The 23,623-nt window shown below is 45.6% G+C and overlaps 1 protein-coding gene across 6 annotated transcripts in view; it reads left to right on the forward strand.

The window, feature by feature from the left end:
• FBXO16 (F-box protein 16) overlaps positions 1-23,623 on the forward strand; it is a 169,399-nt gene that overhangs the window by 43,109 nt on the left and 102,667 nt on the right. The window contains exons 8-9 of one of the 6 annotated variants that reach the window (XR_007477732.1): positions 12,529-12,610; positions 13,051-13,180. Coding sequence is in view for 5 of the 6 variants with exons in the window: in XM_004270706.3 (XP_004270754.1) it covers positions 13,051-13,230 (180 nt within the window). In the remaining variant the exon portion in view is untranslated. The other 5 variants (XM_033429830.2, XM_049710717.1, XM_004270706.3 and 2 more) reach the window with 5 other exon arrangements.

Below are 23,623 nucleotides of genomic sequence, written 5' to 3' on the forward strand. Positions count from 1 at the left end.
TTAGATAAGACCTTATCTTTTCCTGTGCTTTGCTAGCTCCAGCCTCTGCAGTTACCTTCTTGACCTCTTTCCAGGATAACCTGATTCTTAGTGTCTTGATAGTTTTGGGGTTTTTTTTAGGCATACTTTACAAAACATTTAATTCACCCATTTCAAGTGTGCAATTCAATAACTTTTAGTGAAATTAGCAAGTTGTGTATCCATCAACATAAATCAGTTTTAAAACATTTCATTTTAAAACCCCAATAAGATCCCTTATGCCTATTTACTCTTTTTCTTTTTAACATCTTTATTGGAGTATAATTGCTTTACATTGTTGTGTTAGTGTCTTGCTGTATAACAAAGTGAATCAGCTGTATGTATACATATATCCCCATATCCCCTCCCTCTTGCGTCTTCCTCCCACCCTCCCTATCCCACCCCTCTAGGTGGTCACAAAGCACCGAGCTGATCTCCCTGTGCTATGTGGCTGCTTCCCACTAGCTATCTATTTTACGTTTCGTAGTGTATATATGTGCATGCCACTCTCTCACTTTGCCACAGCTTACCCTTCCCCCTCCCTGTGTCCTCAAGTCCATTCTCTATGTCTGCATCTTTACTCCTATCCTGCCCCTAGGTTCATCAGAACCACTTTTTTTTTCTAGATTCCATATATATGTGTTAGCATACAGTATTTGTTTTTCTCTTTCTGACTTACTTCACTCTGTATGACAGACTCTAGGTCCATCCACCTCACTACAAATAGTTCAGTTTCATTTCTTTTTATGGCTGAGTAATACTCCATTGCATATATGTGCCACATCTTCTTTATCCATTCATCTGTCGATGGACACTTAGGTTGCTTCCGTGTCCTGGCTATTGTAAATAGTGCTGCAATGAACATTGTGGTACATGACGCTTTTTGAATTATGGTTTTCTCAGGGTATATGCCCAGTAGTGGGATTGCTGGGTCATATGATAGTTCTATTTTTAGTTTTTTAAGGGACCTCCATATTTTTCTCCATAGTGGCTGTATCAATTTACTTTCCCACCAACAGTGCAAGACGGTTCCCTTTTCTCCACACCCTCTCCACCATTTATTGTTTGTAGATTTTTTGATGATGGTCATTCTGACCAGTGTGAAGTGATACATCATTGTAGTTTTGATTTGTATTTCTCTAATCACATAATGATTAGTGACGTTGAGCATCCTTTCATGTGTGTGTTGGCAATCTGTATATCTTCTTTGGAAAAATGTGTATTTAGGTCTTCTGCCCATTTTTGGATTGGGTTGTTTGTTTTTTTGATATTGAACTGCATGAGCTGCTTGTATATTTTGGAGATTAATCCTTTGTCAGTTGCTTCGTTTGCAAATATTTTCTCCCATTCTGAAGGTTGTCTTTTCGTCTTGTTTATGGTTTCCTTTGCTGTGCAAAAGCTTTTAAGTTTCATTAGGTCCCATTTGTTTATTTTTGTTTTCATTTCCATTTCTCTGGGAGGTGGGTCAAAAAGGATCTTACTGTGATTTATGTCATAGAGTATTCTGCCTATGTTTTCCTCTAAGAGTTTGATAGTGTCTGGCCTTACATTTAGGTCTTTAATCCACTTTGAGTTTATTTTTGTATACGGTATTAGGGAGTGTTCTAGTTTCATTCTTTTACATGTTGCTGTCCAGTTTTCCCAGCACCACTTATTGAACAGGCTGTCTTTTCTCCACTGTATATTCTTGCCTCCTTTATCAAAGATAAGGTGACCATATGTGCGTGGGTTTATCTCTGGGCTTTCTATCCTGTTCCATTGATCTATATTTCTATTTTTGTGCCAGTACCTTACTGTCTTGATTACTGTAGTTTTGTAGTATAGTCTGAAGTCATGGAGCCCGATTCCTCCAGCTCAATTTTTCTTTCTCAAGATTGTTTTGGCTCTTCGGGGTCTTTTGTGTTTCCATACAAATTGTGAAATTTTTCTAGTTCTGTGAAAAATGCCATTGGTCATTTGACAGGGATTGCATTGAATCTGTCGATATCTTTGGGTAGTATAGTCATTTTCACAATGTTTATTCTTCCAATCCAAGAACATGATATATCTCTCCATCTGTTTGTGTTGTCTTTAATTTCTTTCATTGGTATCTTATAGTTTTCTGCATACAGGTCTTTTGTCTCCTTAGGTAGGTTTATTCCTAGGTATTTTATTCTTTTTGTTGCAGTGGTAAATGGGAGTGTTTCCATAATTTCTCTTCCAGATTTTTCATCATTAGTGTATAGGAATGCAAGAGATTTCTGTGCATTAATTTTGTATCCTGCTACTCTACCAAATTCATTGATTAGCTCTAGTAGTTTTCTGGTAGCATCTTTAGGATTCTCTATGTATAGTATCATGTCATCTGCAAACAGTGACAGTTTTACTTCTTCTTTTCCAATTTGGATTCCTTTTATTTCTTTTTCTTCTCTGATTGCTGTGGTTAAAACTTCCAAAACTATGTTGAATAATAGTGGTGAGAGTGGGCAACCTTGTCTTGTTCCTGATCTTGGAGGAAATGGTTTCAGTTTTTCACCATTGAGCACAATGTTGGCTGTGGGTTTGATATAGATGGCCTTTATCATGTTGAGGTAGGTTCCCTCTATGCCTACTTTCTGGAGAGTTTTTATCATAAATAGGTGTTGAATTTTGTGGAAAGCTTTTTCTGCATCTACTGAGATTATCATATGGTTTTCATCCTTCATTTTGTTAATATGGTATATCACATTGATTGATTTGCATATAGTGAAGAATCCTTGCATTCCTGGGATAAACCCCACTTGATCATGGTGTATGATCCTTAATGCTTTGGTAAGCTTTCTCACTTTTTCATCCCTGTCTGGGTCAAAAGAGGAGGAAAAAGGAATATTCTCTGAAGTGATTCCTGGTTCATGTCATGGAAAGAATAATGGTTTAAGAATCAGGACACCCAGGTTTCTAGCCTCAGCTCTACTGTTAACTAGCAGTCACTCAAGCTATTTGAGTTTTCATTTCCCCATTTATAAGTTTGAATTACATCTTTAAAGTCCATTCCAGGCTAAAGTCTGGATCTGTGGACCCCCATAGTTTCCTACCACATTTACTCTCTGCTCTCTCCTTATACCAAAAAAGAAGCCAGTATATTCATGAATTCTGATTGTAAACCAATAAAAACTGGTTTCTGTCTTCCATCTTTCTCTTTGAACTTTAGAAAACTTAATTAATTACAACAGAAGAATTTACAAAACACAGTTTATGCAGTGGCTTCCTTGCAGGCAATCTTTAATAGATTCCTTTCAAATTCTGACGAAACCCCCAGGTATTTGTTTTATAACGTCTGTTTGGTTTGGATGTGCAGAGGTAAAAATATCTAAAGGAGAGATTTTTATTTATTTAGTTCAGTGAAATTCCTGAGAATTCCATTTGGAAGGAAGAATAAGAAAGAGTATGGGCTTTGCGGTCTGAGAGACCTGGGCTTTTTTACTTAACAGCGCAACTTTGGATAAGTTACTTAAGCTCTCTGAGCCTCAGTTTCTTCATCTATAAAATGGGAATAATGATACCTCCCTTGCAGGACTGTGGTGAGGACTAAATGCCGCCAGGTATATATTAAGTACTCAATACATGTTCGTGTTCTCCCCCATTAATTACCGTCTTATTTTTCACTTTGCTGAACAAGAGCACAGCCTAGGGATTGAAACAGCCTAGGTTCAATGCCTGATCTCACAGTCTTAGCAGCTCAGTGATTTGGGCCCAATTGTTAGCAATCTCAGAGGCTCTGTTTCCTCGTCTGTAGAATGGAGTTAGTAACAACAGTGCTCAGCTCAGAGTAAGCTTCAGTAACTAGCAGAAGCTGTCGGAATCACACCAAATCATCATGGAGATAGGAGGGACCAGTGAGAGTGCTGACGGTGAGCAGCTGCTGAGATGCTGCTGAGCGGTCAGCCACGTGGCCAGGAGGAGGCTCCAACCTGTGGAATAAGCTTTGTTTCTCGCTTTTACCTTTACTTTCCCCACTTTTCTTTGTCTTCTTTCTCACAGTTTCCTCTGTGTAGAAAATAGTTGCAGCCAGAGCTATAGGAAATGTAAGCCATATATTTTCTTTTCCTGCCTGGCCTCCATAACATCTTCTGCCTGCTCGTTACTCCTCATCGGTGTGGGGGTTTTTTTTGTTTTGTTTTTTGCTTTTTTATTTAGCTGCGCCAGGTCTTAGTTGTGGCACGCGGGATCTTTAGTTACGGCATGCAGGCTCTAGTTTCTTGACCAGGGATCGAACCTGGGCCCTTTGCATTGGGAGCGCAGAGGAAGTCCCCAGTGTTGGGTTTTTGATTCCACGCTCCCAGATGGAATAGCGTGTGTTAAACTCAGCGCTGTGAATTCTGTCTTGTGCGGCTGCGCTGCCTACTAACTACAATATGGGCTTTTGTTAATTTCTGATACCTACAAGACCAAAAGGCTTCATTGCTAAGAATCCTGGGGGCAAAATTAACTCTCAGGAAGGGCCACTGCTTAGAGTCTTTGCATTTCTCCTTTGCCTCTGAAGGAGCATAGTTTACTTGTTCTGTCTTGTAGCCTCTTGTTTGATCATGCTACCCATAATAAATTACCCTGGCATTTCCAACAGGAGTGATTCTACCTGCTTCTCTTGCCCTGGGGCCAAATGGCTGCTTCTTTTTACTGAAGAGTTAAGCACAAAGTATTTGACAAAAATGAGCTTCTCTTGAGGATCTACCAGAAAAGGAGAACCGTGTTTATGAGTTATGTGATATTTTTAGTTATATACATATTAGTTATGACGGGTATTGTAATCACTGTTATTACTGGGGTTTAAAATATATATGTGTATATGTGGTGTATATGTATGTGCACGTGTAAAACATTTTGTAATACAGTATTTTACCACAAACTACAGTAGAAGCCAATATTCTACGACATGGATGTTTTGAAATATGAATACATGATCCCTACTAACAAACAACCATTGGAATGCGTTGGAGCACATCCCTACTTTATGCCACCTACTTGGGAGGCTGAATGGCACCATCACATAATCTTGGATTGATTTATTTATTATTTTTTTAATTTTTTGGCCACGCTGTGCAGCCTGTGGGATCTTAGTTCCCCCACCAGGGATCGAACCCGCGCCCCCTGCAGTGGAAGCATGGAGTCTTAACCACTGGCCCACCAGGGAAGTCTCACAAAATCATGGATTTAAGTTTCAAAACCCTGGCTAGAATTTTCTGCCTAGCCTTCCTCCACAGCTGACAGTTTCACCCCGAGTTAAAGACAAACCAAGAACAAAGACAGGCCTGGGGCTTCTTTAAAGCTGTGTTGATTATTTCTCGCTCACACCTTCCTCTGTTTCTCATAGAAGCAGAGTAAGCTAGGAGGAAAAGAGAGCACCCTCTTCGTTGGTGTCACCTGGAGGGGTGATCAGACCGTCCGGGCAGCCTTCTGGGCTCGTAGGCAGACAGAGGACAGCAGGGGTCCTCTGCACAGAATCCCCAGATGGTAAAGTCCCGGAAGCAGCTCCATCCTGGGGGTGAAGCATCCACTCAGCTGAAGCCAGGATGAACAGTCACCCCGCTTAGACTCTCCTCCTGGAAGGAAACCCTTCTGGGGCGGGGTCCTCCCCAGACATCTTCATCCCCACCAGTGGCCGTTACTTGTAACTCAGCTCCCAGCCTACGCTTAGGCCATTTACAGGGGTGAGTCGAAGCTGTGTTTATATGACTAAAATGAAAAACTCCTGATTTTATGACTTTCAAACGCAATAATCCATATTTACATACAGTATTACCACATCACCCCTGAACTGGGAGTCATCATAAAGTGCTGAGGGTAGATTTTTTTTTTTAAGTCCTTATTGAATTTGTTACAATATTGCTTCTGCTTTCTGTTTTGGTTTTTTGGCCCCGAGGCATGTGGGATCTTAATTCACCGACCAAGGATCGAACTCGCGCCCCCTGCAATGGAAGTGCAGAGTCTTAACCACTGGGCCGCCAGAGAAGTCCTTTTTTAGCTTTTTTTTTACCACATCACAGGCTTGGGAAGATTAAATGAAGTAATATAATGCCCAGCAGCCAGATATTTGCAATTATTATTGTTGTTGGTGGTGGTGTTTCTAGAAGAGTGATTGGCACCCTACAGGGCTATCACTGTTGTGATTCTATTTATCTGTTTTCCATATCCACCTACAGTACTCCTTTTTTGCCGTACGCGGGCCTCTCACTGTTATGGCCTCTCCCGTTGCGGAGCACAGGCTCCGGACGCGCAGGCTCGGCAGCCATGGCTCACGGGCCCAGCCGCTCCGCGGCATGTGGGATCTTCCCGGACCGGGGCACTAACTCGTGTCCCCTGCATCGGCAGGCGGACTCTCAACCACTGCGCCACCAGGGAAGCCCCACCTACAGTACTCCTTTACCTGATCTATTCTCTTAAGGGATCCATGGGTTTATCGAATGGTGTTGTTTGTATCAGTGATCATTTGCAAATGTCTGCAAATAACATAAATGGAGAACAAAAAAAAATTCAACTGGGGAGCGACAGACACAGGTCTATAGTATACACACTGGTATGCAGATTTTCCCTGTAACAGCCCTTCTTGGGCCTTAGCCTCCTGAGGAGCCCCCCTCTTTCTGGGGTCACTCAGCCTCAGTAGCCTGTTGCCTTTCTCACTCCCTTCTCTGTGCCCAATAAAATGACATCCAGCCGGAAGATAGGAATTTTCTCTCCCTGCTTCATATTTCCCCTGCAAGGTGGTTTCAGCCATTGCCCTGAAATGAAAGAGAAGGAGAAGTCATTCATATGTGTATTCATTTATCCAACAAGTATCTTACAGCCACTGGAGGGAGCTCGAGGGATGTGTGACCCTAACAAGACCCAGTCGTGCCCTCGTGCCCTCGAGGGACTTAACAGGCTGAGGGGCAGGCTCCAGCCGCGTAGGGATGACTCCTGGGTATCTGGATTGGGCGATTGTGTAAAGGTTCATGCCATCTCCTACTGAGACTGGACATGCTTGGTGTGAAGTACCTGTGGGACGACAAGTAGGCGTATTGAGAAGGGAGTTGAATGTATGAGTCAAGAGCTTGGCGGGGAGAGCGGGGCGAGAAATATAAATCCAGCAGTTGAAGATTTAGGCACTGATTGCCCAGGAAGTGGGCTAAGAAAAGAACCCCAGAGAGTTCTGATGTGTGAAGCATGGCTTTCCATGCATCTTCTCCCATGTCCTTCCATTTAAAAACGTGACAGCAACATGGAGAGCAACTATTGTGTAAATATCTCTAGAAAAAGAACAGTAAGTTCAACTGATGAAAAAAATACATTTAGGGGCTTCCCTGGTGGTGCAGTGGTTGAGAATCCGCCTGCCGATGCAGGGGACACGGGTTCGTGCCGCGGTCCGGGGAGATCCCACATGCCGCGGAGCGGCTGGGCCCATGAGCCATGGCCGCTGAGCCTGCGCGTCTGGAGCCTGTGCTCCGCAACGGGAGAGGCCACAACAGTGAGAGGCCTGCGTACCGCCAAAAAATAAAAAAATAATAAATAAATATACATTTAAATTACCCGATTCTGTCTTTGTAGGAGCAGGTTGAGGAAAGGAATACTCTATGTGAAGATGCTCCGGTACTGGAATTACTGGTAGATTGCATGGCTGTCGACACCCTTAGCCCATCAGAAAACGGGTGACGGCAGACAGACCTGCATATATGTAAAGATAATTTATATCAGGGACTTCCCTGGTGGTCCAGTGGTTAAGACTCCACACTTCCACTGCAGGGGGCGCAGGTTCAATCCCTGGTCAGGGAACTAAGATCCTGCATGCTGTGTGGCACAGCCAAAAAAAAAAAAAAAATTATATCAGCATCGTTTCTAAGAGCAAAAGATTGTGAACAGCTCAAATAGCTATAAATTTGGCTCATCTGTAAATGGACTATAATACAACCCTTGAAAGATTGAGGAAGTTTTTTTTTTAAGTTCCCTTATGCTTCTTTCTTTTTTAAATTTTATTTATTTATTTGGTTGCGTCGGGTCTTAGTTGTGGCAGGTGGGTTCCTTAGTTGCAGCTTGCGGGTTCCTTAGTTGCAGCACGTGGGCTCCGTAGTTGTGACAGGCAGGCTCCTTGGTTGTGGCTCCAGGGCTCCTTAGTTGCAGCTCTCCAGCTCCTTAGTTGCAGCACACAGGCTCTGTAGTCGTGGCATACAAACTCTTAGCTGCGGCATGCATGTGGGATCTAGTTCCCTGACCAGGGATCGAACCCAGGCCCCCTGCGTTGGGAGAGCGAAGTCTTATCCACTGTGCCACCAGGGGAATCCCCAAGGAAGTTCTTTAAGTACTGTTCATACATGCAGGCACACACACACACACACACACTTACGCATACTCTCATATATATAGTGAACAAAAAGTGATGGTATATTACCAATTGTATGAAAAAGGAGAGGGGGAGAATATGTTTGCATTTTATGTGTATATTTGCTTGCAATGTATAAAATATCTCTGGAAGGATACACAGGAAAAAAAGATCATCTTGGTTGCCCTTGAGGAAGAGAACTGGAGGACTCGGAGGTGAGTGGGGGAGATTTTTTTTCACTGTCCCTTTTTGTATCTTTCCAATACTCAACTATGTAGAAAAGTAACCTGTTCAAAAATAAACAATTATTTTAAAAAAGAGAGAAAAGGAAAAAAAGTCAGTGGAGCTGTAGGCAAAAGCTCTTAAGAGAAGAATCCCATGTAAGATAGAAGTGTAGTAAAATACATCTTGCCTGGTCTCCAAGTGCTCAGAAGTGAAAGTTCTTGAAACCGCTTGAAACGGGTTCAACTATCCTGCTAAGATAGTCCTTGTTAAGTCTCTGCACTGAAGAAATGGACTTTTCTGGGGGAAGGACCGAGACGGAGTTTCACAGCAAGGCAGCAGCCAAAGATGAATAGGAAGTAAAAGGTTTGATGAGACCCAATGTGAAGGAAAACCCTAGTCTTTCCCTCCTGTTGTACGAAAAAACCTCAGCCCCGTCTATCTCCTAAGTGCTTCTTTTACTTCTCACACAAAACACACATGTCTGGCACTTCTGGTCACCAAGTGTGTGGGCGTTTTCCCCACACCAAGCAGTTCTCTGCAACACCAGCTGGGGGGCCTGCAATTTAACTCAGTTCTGGTACCATCTACCTGGAGACGGCGTCAGAGCCCACAGGTTAAGGGCTCAGTCCCACAAGACTGCTCTCCGCTCTCCTCCCCCACACTGCAGTCACCAGTGTCACCTGTGCTTCTGACCAAGCAGCTATAGATCAGAGGTTCCAACAACCCACTCCTTGGGTTTGATTAATTCGCTAGAGCGGCTCACAGAACTCAGGGAAACACGTTTGCCAGTTTATTAAAGGATGTGATAAAGGACACAGATGAACTGCCAGATGAAGAGACACATAGGGCGAGGTCTGGGAGGGTCCCAAGCACAAGAGCCTCTGTCCCCGTGAAGTTGGGGTGCGTCATCCTCCCGGTGTGGATGTGTTACCCAAAAAACCGGATTTGCCTTTTGGTGGGTGTCGAGCCAAGAAACATGGCCAAACCAAAGAATGGGAGAAGGAAGGAATTATTATCTGCAGCAAGGAAGGAGGGGGACTTCCCTGGTGGTCCAGTGGTTAGGACTCCATGATTTCACTGCCGAGGGCCCAGGTTCAATCCCTGGTCAAGGAACTAAGATCTCACAGCGCAGCCAAAAGAAAGGAGAACACCAGGGATCTTTCCCAAGCTGTGCCTCCCTGAATAGCAAAATTGGGGAAGTTTGAAACTAAGGATACACTCATATTCATGAAGGGTCTTAAGCAGTGGAAAATGCAGTGTAGAATTGGGGCAAAGGTTGACAGAGTGCAGGCTTCAACTGATTGAAGTCACGAGGGTCAGAAAAGGTCAACGTCATCATTCCATCCTCCACCTGGGTGGCGGCCTTACTTTCCGCCCCCAGAGATATGTATGTACTCAATGATATGTATCAGAGTGTTATGTATCTCTTTTTTTTAAAACATCTTTATTGGAGTATCATTGCTTTACAATGGTTAGTTTCTGCTTTATAACAAAGTGAATCAGCTATACATATACATATATCCCCATATCTCCTCCCTCTTGCGTCTCCCTCCTACCCTCCCTATCCCACCCCTCTAGGTGGTCACACAGCACCGAGCTGATCTCCCTGTGCTATGCAGCTGCTTCCCACTAGCTATCTGTTTTACATTTGATAGTGTATATATGTCCATGCCACTCTCTCACTTCGTCCCAGCTTACCCTTCCCCCTCTCCGTGTCCTCAAGTCCATTCTCTACATCTACATATATCTCTTGAGAATCTAGGACTCTTTTATCACAGAATCATTGTTTCTTGACTGCTTTTTCCTTTGTTCCCTTAAGATCATTAATTACTGAGACCTGTTCAAGGGCAAGCATTGTGGCCAGGCTTAGATCACAAAATGGCTTAGGTCAAAATGGGTTCTCTTGTGTCAAGAAGGCCATGCCTGGTTCCCTTTTCTCCGGGGACCCCCTACCCTTTCTGCTTATAATACCCAATGTTAGTGTAAAAGAAATTTCCAGTTATTTTAACCAGATCATCAGATGCGCTGGACCAGGACCCAAGACTGTCAGATTTGTACCCTTTTATATAACTTCCCCATATTTTGCCCTTAGATCTTGTCTTTTCTCTTGTAATGATGGACATTAAAGTCTTAAAATGAAAAGGGTCTGCAAACTTGTTTTCAGGGACAGCAAGGAAGCCTGTATAGTCAGGCCACTCAAGATGGCTGTTCTCTTGCTCTCTGTAAGTCCTCTGCCCTACCAGGGCCTGCGTCACCTATATCTGACGCATGTGACTGACCTTCCTATGTACTTGCCTCCGCCCCAGCTAGTGATTGTTCTTATCAAAGGGGTGGTGAGGGGCGTGCCTCTCTGCTGGTTTCCCCGGTAACCAATGAGCCCACCTGACGTCATTTTCCCTATAACTGGTAACCTCCCGCCCCCCCCCCGCCCCCGCCCCCGCCCTGGGAGCGGAGACTGCCGCCATATCGTGTCTGCCGCTTGCTGCAAATGGGGGGACCTTGCTTCAGACATGTAAGCTCCCCCATCCATTAAACCATTGATGTCTCTGTTGTTGACCTCGGGCTCTTTCTTCAGTCTTGAACTTGGGGAAGTGCAGGGCCCATAGGCCTGCAGGGTGCAGCCGAACAGGTGGACATAACGAGACCATCTTCGGGAACCCATCTAGGAGGGATGAGAAACCCACAATCTGAGTAGGTGGTGACGGTTACTAGGAGGAGAGGAGGGGGGCGGGGGAGTCCCTGGGACGTGCCAGGGTGGAAGAGGAAAGCTTGAGGGGAGCCTGCCTGGGCCTGTGAATCTCCCTGGGGGACTTAGGAGAAAGGGTTCCTCAAGTACAGTGATAAATTATGCTTTGCACTGTAATAGGATTAAATTTGAAACTGTTACAGATGAGGTGTTACTAGCCCATTCTTGTATCACAGAAAGCTAGGCTTTTTCTCCATTCAACAGGTATTATTTTATTTTCATTGTTCCTAAAATGATACAAAGGAAGGCTTCTGTTTGTTCTCTTACCTTATGCTGATCTTAGAACAGCACAAAAATACTGACTACGCTGATCTTGAAACAACACTGAAAACTTCAAACATGGGAAGATGATTTACTCCCATTCCTTCCCCGTTTCCTCTTGGATTCGAACAACTGGCTATGTTTAACCCCAGCTTTGCCTACTTTTTCCCAGAAAAGTCACCAGCGAACATGGATAGATCTACTAAAGGCAGGACTGTAGATTCAATAGGGTGTGGGATTCCAGCTTTGTTCTCAGGGAACTGACAGTCTCATCAGGAGACAAAAAATTATTGGGTTGGCCAAGAAGTTCGTTCAGGTTATCTATGTTCCAGAAGAACCCGAGCGAGCTTTCTGGCCAACCCAATACATTCAGAAACGGGTACTAACGCCCGAGAGCATACGTTCAGTGCTAAGTTAGGGGTCTGGATAATAATGGCTTCAGGAATGCAGCTGAGGCAGAAATCCCTGAGGGTCAATACACTGAAGCTTCTAGGAGAAGGGGAGCCTCCAAGGACAGATTTAGAGAAGGAGTAAAGAGAGCACCTGAGGCAGGCGGAGGGTGTGGGCGAGACCAGCCCGTGTGGCACACCTCTGTGGAGGAGGAGGCACCTGGTTCACTGGAGACAGCAGTCACGGCGGAAGCAATTTCTGATTCAATGACAGTCTAAAGTAGGATTTTCCCCGGATTAATAGAAACCCTGTGCGTTGCAAACATAGCCGTCAGGGCATTAGAGGGATGTCATGGATGAGCTGACTGCTGGGACTTGGCTGCTGAACGTGCAGTCGGGGAGGGGGACAGTGTTTGAGGAAGTTCAGCATCTGTGTATCTGCCAGCCCTCCTATGTCGCTCTGCACACAGCCGGGGCCAAGATGCGGGTGAGCGTACATCCCTCCCGTTCCCTGCAAGCTCAGCTCGTATTTTTTCTTTCTCTTGTTCTCTCCATTCTTTCCCCTCTCCGCTCACGGCCAGATGTCGAGGAGAAATCCTTTCTCTCTGTGAGTTTTGGTGGGAGTGTCAACCTGTGACATTTGCCTTTTGTGTGCATGCCCAGGTTAGTCGGGAGGATAAACGATGGGAACTCTACCGATACCCACCTGGTCTAAGAATCCCAAGTCTCCAGACCCAGCTCTCATGCCTTTTAGCTCCATGAACTTGAGCTGGCCCTTAAACCACCTGTCCTTCGGTTTCCTTTATTTGTAAAACGGAGATGTTAATACCTCCCTACCTACGTTGCAGAATTTTCTTGAGATTCAAATGAAATATAGTTGTAAGAGCACTTTGGAGACTAAGGAACTTCTTATTAGTAACTCAAGGTGAAGATGGTGGGGACGGCGGGGGGGGGGGAAGGTGGTGAAGTTGGGAAACTCAAAACATCCCATCCAGCCCGGTGATTTTATAAAATCGTTTTTTATCATTTAAATAATTTTAACTATATAGCTTTTTTGGATGTTTTAACGACTCTCACTCTCGTGATATCTTTTTCCTCCCTAGATATCCCTAAGTGCAGAACCCAGCACCCCCCTACACGTTCCAGCTCATCTTGCTTGGCTTCCACATCGACCAGTGGGGCTCCCAGCCACTGAAGCAGCAACGAAAACTCTCGTGCAGCATCTCCAGAGACACTCTGGGCTCCAATCATTAGCCCAGGCCTTCCAGCCAAAGTTGATTTAAAAATGTGAAAGGATTTTTCTAGAAATGACAGGCTGCTCTACCTGGAGAGTTGGATGTTACTTGGCTCCTTTATTAGAAACAGTTTAGGTACCTTATTGTGAAAGTGAGTCCTACAGTATTTCGGTAAAAGGTATTCATGGCACAGATGTTGACGTATTTACAAACTGAGATAGAAATGTGATGATAGATACCATGGGGTTGATAAAGGGACGTACGATAGCACCATTGGTGAGACTGGGTGTGTGAGGCAGGGTCCCAGAAGGATACGGCCAGCACACTCCCAAGGCTACTTGAGCAGTTTAATGATGGGAATGTTTTTTTCTAGGGCTGTTGTGACAAACTACGGCTATCTGAGTCCACTCAGGCTGCTGTAACAAAAATACCATTGACGAGTGGCTTATAAACAACGGACGTTTATTTTCTTACAGTTCTGGAGGCTGGGAAGTCCAAGATCAAGGTGTGGGCAGGGTTGGTTTCTTCTGAAGCCTCTCTCCTTGGCTTGCAGATGGCCATCTTCTCCCTGTGTCCTCACACGGTCGTCCCTCTGTGTGTGTCTGTGTCCCAATCTCCTCTCCTTATAAGGACACAAGTCCGATTGAATTAGGGCCCACCCATATGACTTTGTTTTACCTTAATTACCTCTTTGAAGATACAGTCACATTCTGAGGTCTCAGTGGTTAGGACTTCAACATAGGAATTGGTGTGGGGAGGTTACAGTTCAGCCCTTAACCCACACTGTGGGTGGGGTTAAGAGAATCAAGATGAGATGGTGAAGCCCCTGGAAACTAGCAACAGCAGAAGCCTTTATCATCCTTTGGCCTGAAGAAGCAAAAGAGAAAGGGCATGCTATTCCTAGAACCCAGTGAGAGCTGTAGCCACAGGAGAGGGACTGCCCAGCCTATGGTATATGGTGGAGGAATGCAGCCACGATGGAGACCAGGGCCTAGCAGGGAGGGAGGGAGAAGACCCACCCCTCTCTCTCGCCACTCTTCACACTCCAACAGCACTTCCCTTTGGTCAAACCCACCTGGAAGTCAGAGAACAGAGAAGCCTGGGGGATGCAGCTCATAGGTGTCAGCCTTTGAGCCAGGGAACAGGCTGACAGGTGTGGCCAGGAGTGGGCGGGGAGGGGTAGGATTTGAGTGGGACGATGAAGAATCACCAGCACGATGGTGGAAACATAGACATTTCCAAAGGAGGAATTATGATGCATATTCAGGCAATGTAAATGGGCTTTAAAGAGTTACTGGAAAACAGAAAATGCTACTTAACTGCAAAAATATAAGTCATACATTCTAAACTAAACCACCTGCTCATGTAACCATTTCCAGGTCCCAAAAGTGACCATTCTAGGATACTTATTTGCGTAAGTAAAGCAGAATGGTAGAAAAACAAATATGTTTGTCAATCTTGTCATGTTGAACACTTACGTTCTTACTTTATATACTGTAATGTAGGTATTTTCGAATGGTTCAAAATGGTGACCTGGCAGCATGGCCCAGGATACAGTGGTTTGGATGCCCAAGTGATCGGTGGAGGACAAAACATGACCAACTTATAATTGATCGGTTGGCATCACCCAGGATGAAGCCAACATGTGGCTCTGAGGCAGAGAAGAAAGAAGACACACCCAGAATGAGACCTTGTGTTCTTCCCATGGGCAAAGCAGATGGCTGTCAGTTAGGGTTTCCTCTTCCTGGGGTCTGAGCCCTCATGGTCAGCCCCCAGGAGCCAGGGGCAGCTGTGTAAGCTGGGGTGGGGGGGACCTGCAGCTCCAGGATTCTGCCCTGCTTTGTCCCAGTGAACTCCTGTGAATATGTCAGGAACCAGTCATGTTGGAGGCCTATGTCTGAATGGGCCAGTCTGGAGTAAGTCCCCAGCCCTTTCTGGAATAAACCAGGATATCCTGGGGCAAGGACATAATCAAGAGAAAGAAGGGCTCGTCCGGTACAAGCGGCCCCATCTTGTCTAAAGCTGTATTGGGTTATCTATTCCTGTGAAACAAACCGACCCCAAACTTAGTTGCTTACAGCTGTCTGTTATTCTCCTTTTGAATCTGCAGTTTGGGAGGGGCCTGGGGGAGAGCTTGTCTCTGATCCACACGGCATCTTTCCCCCAGCAGAGGGCTGGAAGGTCCACTTCCAAGATAGTGCAGGAACATGGCTGGAAAGTTGGTCCTGGCCGTCCACTGGGCACTTAACAGGGCTGAGGGTTGGGGGCCTCTGTTCCTCTCCACGTGGGCTGGGATTCTCATCGCATGGGGGGTGGGTTCTAAGGAGAAAAGTCCCAAGAGAGCCAGGTGGAAACTGAATCACAGTTTTATCCTAGCCTTGCGTTGGGCTGCACCCCACAGGCCTGCAAGGCCTGTACTTGCCAACTTCAAGACTGAAGAAAGAGTCCAAAGTCAACAACAGAGACATCAGTGGTTTAATGGATGGGGGAGCTTACACATCTGGACCAAGGTCCTGGAGCAACACCTCACTGTGTGTGGTGGACGGCAGGCAGGATGCAGCGGCAGTCTTCTTTCGGGGTGGACGTGGGGGTGGGGAAGTGGAGATTACCAGTTATAGGAGAATTGATGTCAGGTGGGCTCATCGGTTTCCAGGGAAACTAGCAGAGGGGCACGCCCCTCACCAACTCTTTAATAAGAACAATTATCAGCTGGGGCAGAGGTAAGTACGTAGGAAGGTCAGTCGTGTGTCTAAGGCAGGGGTCCCCAACCCCCGGGCTACAGACCAGTACCAGTCCGCCGCCTGTTAGGAACCGGGCCGCACAGCAGGAGGTGAGTGGCTAGCTAGCGAAGCTTTATCTGCTGCTTCCCATTGCTCCCCATCACTCGCGTTACTGCCTGCATCGTCCCGCCCCCTCCAATCCGTGGAAAAATTGTCTTCCATGAAACTGGTCCCTGGTGCCAGAAAAGTTGGGGGCCGCCGGTGTGAGATATAGGTGAAGCAGGCACTGGTCGGGCAGGGGATGTACAGAGAGCAAGAGAACAGCCATATTGAGTGGCCGGACCTTGGAAGTCTCCAAGTCACTCCATCATCCCCTGGTGATCACGAGGCTTGTCCAATTTCAAGCAGAGGGGTTGTAGACTGAGGAGAGTTGCAAGGTTCTGGAAGAACCCGTGGGATGGGAAAGATTATTATGGCTGTTTCAGAGTAGAAACCAAATCTCTGCCTCAGGATGGCACCCGTGTGACCCGTACCCATCATTGGTCACAGCATAGTTATGTGAACTAGGTACATCCCCTGTGTTAGTCTGCTTGGGATGCCATATAAAATACTATAGACTGGGTGGCTTAAACAACAGAAATTTATTTTCTCACAGCTCTGGAGGCTGGGAGTCCGAGATCCAGGTGTCAGCAGGGTTAGTGTTTGATGAGAGCTCTCCTTGGGTTGTCTTTTTTCACTGTGTGCTCACATGGCCTTTCCTTTATGCCTTTGCAGAGGGGGAAGGAAAGGGAGAGAGGAAGAGAGATGTCTCTCCTGGTGTCTCTTCTTATAAGGACACTAATCCTATCAGATCAGAGCGCCACCCTTATCACCTCATTTAACCTTCATTACGTCCTTAGAGACCCCATCTCTAAATGCAGCCCCTCTGGGGGTTAAGACTTCAACATATGAATTTTGGTGGGGGGCACATTCAGTCCCTAACATCCCCCGTAGTGATATGAAATAGACGACACTTGATAAATTTATATTGATATTCATTCATTCAAGAAAACTTCATCGAACACCTATTGTGTGCCGGACTCTCTACTACGCCCTGGGAATACAGGTAGGAGAAAAAAACTGTTCCTGTCTTTAATGAGTTTATAATTGCAAGCGAGATAGAGCAGCCATTACAATACAGTGATCGCTGCCAGGAGAGCTTGCTGTGACAGCTCCTAGAAGGGACAAATATACCACTCCGTGGAGGCTGCAGAAGTGATGTCCAAGCAGAAACCGAGGATGAGAAATATTGAGTAGTAAACTGTGTGGGACAGACAAGGGGATTAAGAAAGAAGATACACGGAGGCCTGAGGTAGAACTAGGGTGACCAAGATCCTGGTTTGCCCAGGGCTGTCCTGGTTTTAGCACTAAAAGTCCCATGTCCAGGAAATGCCTTGGCCACTGTGCCTTCTCTGTGGAACTGTAAATAGTCCAGTAGAGCTGGTGCACAGAGGAGTGGGCGTTGCCACAGGATTGGTGGGAGAAATGCTGGAAAAGTAGGAGGAGCCCAAACAGGAAGTGAGACACACTGAGGAGTTAAAACTTTCTCTTGGAAGTAGTTGAACCATCAATAAGTGATCTTAAATAGGGGAGCAACTTGCTGAGACTTGCATTTAGAAAGAGCTCTATCTGCTGGATGATGTAGAAGAGGGACAATACTGGAGGCCAGTCAGGAAGCCATGGTGGTTTTCCAGGGAACAGAGATGGAGAATTAAAGTAAAGTAATGGAGGGAGACGGAGAGACCCAGAGGATTCAGAGTGTCTTAAGGAGAAGTAACAGAACTTAGAAATATACGTGTGGGAGGTGAGAGAGAAGGAGAAATCAAGGATGACTCCCAGATTTCTGGCTTGGGCAACTGGAAAAAGTCTTGGGAAGTCATTAAGATGGTTTGGAAATACCTTCCCCACTGCACCTGACATGAGAATACAAACAAAGCAGCCCTTCTTCTGCTTCCCACACAGCTCTTGTTGACCTAAAATCTCTGTTATTGTGCAACTGCCCCAGAAATCTCGGGTCCATACAGCCAGGAGGCTTATGGGAACATCGGGATATAAGGGGGAAGTCTGGGGCAAGAGGGGTGTTTATGACACTAGATTCTCCCTCGAGGTTTATGTACACTATCTTTTTTAAGCTTCACGAGAATCTTACGAGGGAGGGAGGTGGAGACTGTTATTCCCATTTCAGAATTGCCGGATGGGGATAAAGTAACATGCCCCCGGGGCCACTGCCACAGAACGGCAGAGCTGGGCTCTACAGTGAGCTGTGTCTGACTCTGAAGAAATGAACTGCTCTTTCCACCGTGCTGCTTCCCTAATTAGCGCACTAGTCTCTACCGATTGGATATGTGGTCACATCTACTGCCATGCCTTCATTCTGTCTTCATTCAGCATTTGAGAAGGATGCAGGGACTTCCCTGGCGGTCCAGTGGTTAGGGCTCCACGCTTCCACTGCAGGGGGCATGGGTTGGATTCCTGGTCCGGGAAGTAAGATCCCGCGTGCCTTGGCATGGCCCAAAAAATAAATAAATAAAAGAGAGAGAAGGATGCTAACCAAAGTAAGGGCTCTACCTCCTTCAGGGCCCTAAGAGGATAGCTGAAGGCTGCTTGCAGGAGCAAAGTTTGCAAGAGAGCTTCTTAATCCTCTATAACTGGTCCCCATGCTGATGATACCTGCAAAACTCCGAAAGCCATACTTCCTGTATAATTATCTTTGTGAACGTCAAGGCCAGACGAAGCTTTGGAGACAGTGTGCCCGTCAACAGCCTGTTTAGGGAGGGAGGGATTGTGGTGGGGGGGATGAAACTCAAGGGATAGGAAAGCCATGGGCAGGACACTATAGGGAAGAAAGGAACACGGGAGGAGTCCCCAGGGCCTCCCTCTCAAAGATGGGAGTGCACAGTGAGCTTGTCTAAACCTCAGAAGGGGCTCTGGAAACCTGACAGCCATGTAAGTGGCCCCTACATGGAGGCTGCCCTCCTAGGTCCCTCCAGGACCCTGGAACTGGAGCCTTAAGAGAAACCTGAGAGCCAACTCAAGCTCCTTCGTAACCAGCCACGTTTATATTTTGATGCAAATCTTATCTCCTGTGGAGTCTTAATAGATAATCTATTCATTTTGCTTATAGTAATCTAATCCATTTTGCTTTTAGTCTTCTATTGTTATTTCTGCATGGATTTTGTTCCCGTCCCCCTTCTAGATTGGGAATTCTTCAAAAGAGCCTAGTTTCACTCTCTCCATGTTTTCACATTTTCTTTTATGCAGTAGGCATGTGTGTGGAGTTTGTTGTCATTGGAAGTATCATCAGACGATCTGAAATGATCATTTCTCAGCTGGCTTCTTTATTCACTGACACTGGCACAGAAAGGACACAAGAGGGCGCTCCTTCCCCTCTTATCTGAGTTCAGGGAGCTGCACCTTTTCTGTCCCTTCAGGTCTCTCTTGAAAACTTAGACACGACTGACATTGGTGAAAACATGTTTTTTACTACTACTGGGGAGAGACTTTGGGGAATTTTGAATATTTATAGTGACACACTTAGGGAAATATTTATTCAGCTCAAGTCTTTGATTCCATTTGAATCAAACAAATACTCACATAGTCAGTTTTGGAAGCACTTACAGTCTAAGGAAGAAACATCTATTTTAAAAATTAACCAACCACTTTATACCCATTGGGATGGCTATTATCAAAAATGCAAAATAACAAGGGTTGGCAAAGATGTGGAGAAATTGGAAGCTTTCTGCATTGCTGGTGGGAATGTAAAATGGCAACTGCTATGGAAAATGGTATGGTGGTTCCTCAAAAAGTTAAACACAGAATTACCATAAGATCCAGCATTTCCACTTCTGGGTATATCCCCCAAAGAACTGAAAGTGGGGACTCAAAGAGATATTTGTACACCCATGTTCATAGCAGTATTATTTGCAATAGCCAAAAGGTGGAAGCAACCCAAGTGTCCATTGACAGATGAATGGATAAACAAAAATCTACTTAATTCTACTAAAGCATACCTTTAAAGATGGAGGAAAAAAAAAACCCAGACTGAGAGAGATGTATCTTTAATCCCTGTTTCATATACAGCCTTATCTCTTACCAAGGTGCCTTAGGGTAGTGAAGAACCTCATTGGCCGTGCATCGCCATGTCTGTCAGGGAGAGAGCCAAGGTTTCTGAATATGGCCCCTGCTAAGACTAGTGTCGCACCACCTGGGCTTCTGGTTCCATCCCCTTGGGTCTCCTGGGACCATGCTTTCTCAGTTTAGCATCTTTCGGGTGCCTACATTTTTCACCCCACAATTTACCACTGGTCTTTAAAATGTTATCATTTGACCCAGCGTTGTACCTCTCCTTCATGTCACTAAACACCCTCCTGCAAGTTACATGTGTGTCTTTTGTTCTTCAATAACTACTCTCCTTAATCTGGTCTCAGCCTTAACCTCATGGCAATTGTACTCTCACGGTGTCTTAGTCCATTTGGGCTGCTAAAACAAAATACCATAGATTGAGCAGCTTAAAAACAACAGACATTTATTTCTCACAGTTCTGGTGGCTGGCAATCCAAGATCAGGGTGCTGGCAGATTTGGTGTCTGGTCAGGCTCCTCTCCCTTGTTCACAGCCAGCAACTTCTTCCTGTGTCCTCCTCACCTAGCAGAAGGGGGTCTCCTTTATAAGGGCACTAATCCTACCAATGAGGGCTCCACCCTCATGTATTAATCGCTTCCCAAGGGCCCCAGCTAATAACTCCAGGATTTCAACATGAATTTTGGGGGGGACACAAACATTTAGATCATAGCACATAGGTTACCAGGACCCTCCTCATTGCCAAATCAAATGGCCTTTTCTGTGTCTTCATTTGACTTGACCTCTCTGTAGCATTTGGTCTAGACGAGGATTCTTTTCTTTTCTTTTCTTTTTTTAAATTTTTTGGCCCCTAAGCATGTGGGATCTTAGTTCCCCGACCAGGGATCAAACCCGCGCCCCCCTGCAGTGGAAGCGCAGAGTCTTAACCAATGGACCACCAGGGAAGTCCGAGTTCTTTTCTTTTTAGAAGTCTGTCCCCATCTTGGTGACTGCTGCCGAAGTCTGTTCTCTCCTCTAGCTACTGTCTCATTTGACTTCTACCCACTACTGGCTTCTCCAATCCTGGTTCTTCTCCGTCCCTTAACTGTGGTCGGTCCCTTGAGTCTGTAGCAGCCATCTGTTTACTCTATCGACATGTTGTGGTCTTGCCTTAGAGGTCATCAGATCTGTGTCTACTTTACCAGATTATGATGATGACTCCCAAATCTCTATTCCCAATGCAGACCACCCTCCCTCCTTTAATCCCACTCTTTCCCCAGATTTACAGGGTGTTTGAGCTTTGGATGTTCTGCCAGTACCTCATACTCAGCAGCCAAGGATGTTTCGTTTATTTCTTTTTTATTTATTTATTTATTTGCTGCATTGGCTCTTCGTTGCTGTGTGGGCTGTCTCTGGTTGTAGCAAGCAGGGGCTACTCTTTGTTGTGGCGTGCAGGCTTTTCATTGCGGTGGCTTCTGTTGCAGAGCACGGACTCTAGGCACGCAGGCTTCAGTAGTTGTGGCACACAGGCTCAGTAGTTGTGGCTCACGGGCTTAGCTGCTCCATGGCATGTGGGATCTTCCCAGACCAGGGCTCGAACCTGTGTCCCCTTGCACTGGCAGGCAGATTCTTAACCACTGTGCCACCCGAGAAGTCCCTCGTTTATTTCTTAAACACAAAATGAGGCAGGAAGGATCTTAGACACTTCTGACAGGGCTGCCCCACTCGGCTTCATGATTGTGGGGATCATTTAACCTCTGTGAGTCTCAGTTTCTTTATTGGGGAAGAGATTTACTTCCCCCAAATCCTATCTGTGAGGAATAAGAAAAAATATGAGTGTGTGTGTGTGTGTGTGTGTGTGTGTGTGTGTGTGTGTGTGTGTGTGTACTAAGGTAAAATAGGGACTTCCCTGGTGGTCCAGTGGTTAAGACTCCACACATCCATTGCAGGGGTCACGGGTTCTATCCCTGGTCGGGGAACTAAGATCCCACATGCCACGAAGCACAGCCAAAGAATTAAAAAAAAAAAAAAAAAGTAAGGTAAAATATATAGGTGCCAAGGAGTGGCAGAGCAGGGAATGAGAGGCCGTGCCTTCTCCTGAGTGCGCCATCGCACACAAGTGGAATCTCAGGTGGTCTAGAGATGCTTGTACGTGAGCAGGTGCGCTCATGTGCGCTCAGGGTGGTCTGCCCTGCCTGCTGGCATGGAAACACATGTCATTCCTAGATCTGGCATATTCTTCCCCACTTTGTCTAGCGGAGTCTTTTACTCATCAGTTGTCAAGGAGCTAAGAACTGATATACTCTCAGAAAGGCGCAATTCTAACCCAGTACGATCGAAATAATCTTATTTTGATCAATACCACCAATACCTTCAATTTTCTGTCATGGTGGTTCTCAACCCCAAAACACTTGAGGGAAATGACTCTCCTATTATATCAGTGGCTCTCTGTACTGATGATTCTGGGAGAGTGCATAAAAATCGGGGTGTGTGGGCTTCCCTGGTGGCGCAGTGGTTGAGAGTCCGCCTGCCGATGCAGGGGACACGGGTTCGTGCCCCGGTCCGGGAAGATCCCACATGCCGCGGAGCGGCTGGGCCGGTGAGCCATGGCCGCTGAGCCTGCACGTCCGGAGCCTGTGCTCCGCAACGGGGGAGGCCACAGTAGTGAGGCCCGCGTACCGCCAAAAAAAAAAACAAAAAACAAACAAAAAAAAAAACCAAAAAAACAAACAAACAAACAAAAAAAATCGGGGTGTGTAATGAATGTGATTTGGAACTCAGGAGAGCATGCACCCTGAGTTGAGCATCGTGGCTCTATTATAAGACAATCTTACAGAAAAGCAAAAATAAATACTCCCTTCCTAATATCATTGAAACACCCATAACTGATTTTTCATGAGACCCCATCCACTTGTCATCGGTGTATTTAACAAAGATAGCAGCCTTTTGTACTCAAAAAAAAAAAAAAAAAAGCTGTTTCTCTTCCAGATTCCATAAAGGATTCTAAAGGCTGTAAGACAGGATCCCTGCAATCCAGGAAACTACAATGTAGCAGGAAGGTTTCTTATAGAAAAGAAACAACTGGAGGGCCTCAAAACTCTAGTCTTCATTTTAAAGGTGTTAAGCACAGTTGTAGTTCAAAGAATACAGTCGGTGTGGGCCGGGATCATTAAAGAGTGTTGTGACAGTGAATCTTGCCCCAAGTCCCAAAGGAAGGGTGAGGCTTGGATAGACAGAGAGGAGGAGACAACAGAAGGAGTATGAGGACAGAGACAGGAAAGTTTGCTACCAGGAGGGGTGTAAAGGCTTGACCCTTACCCCGTGAGGGCAGAAGAGGAAGCGCGGATGGGGAGTGTGGGGCTAAGCGTAGGCAAAACCTGAACGAGATGCAGTAAGGAGCCTTTGTGGGTTCTTGCATGGAGAAATGATACGACAAAATAAGTAAAACATAGAAGGTGAGATATTGGTCTTGGGAACGATTTTTTGGATTTGACACCAAAAGCAAGGGCAACAAAAGTAAAAATAAACAAGTGGGACTACATCAAACTAACAAACTTCTGCCCAGCAAAGGGAACCATCAAGAAAATGAAAAAGCAACCTACAGAATGGAGAAAATAATTGAAA

This window comes from Orcinus orca, chromosome 6 (assembly GCF_937001465.1).
Source record: "Orcinus orca chromosome 6, mOrcOrc1.1, whole genome shotgun sequence".
Taxonomy (NCBI): domain Eukaryota; kingdom Metazoa; phylum Chordata; class Mammalia; order Artiodactyla; family Delphinidae; genus Orcinus; species Orcinus orca.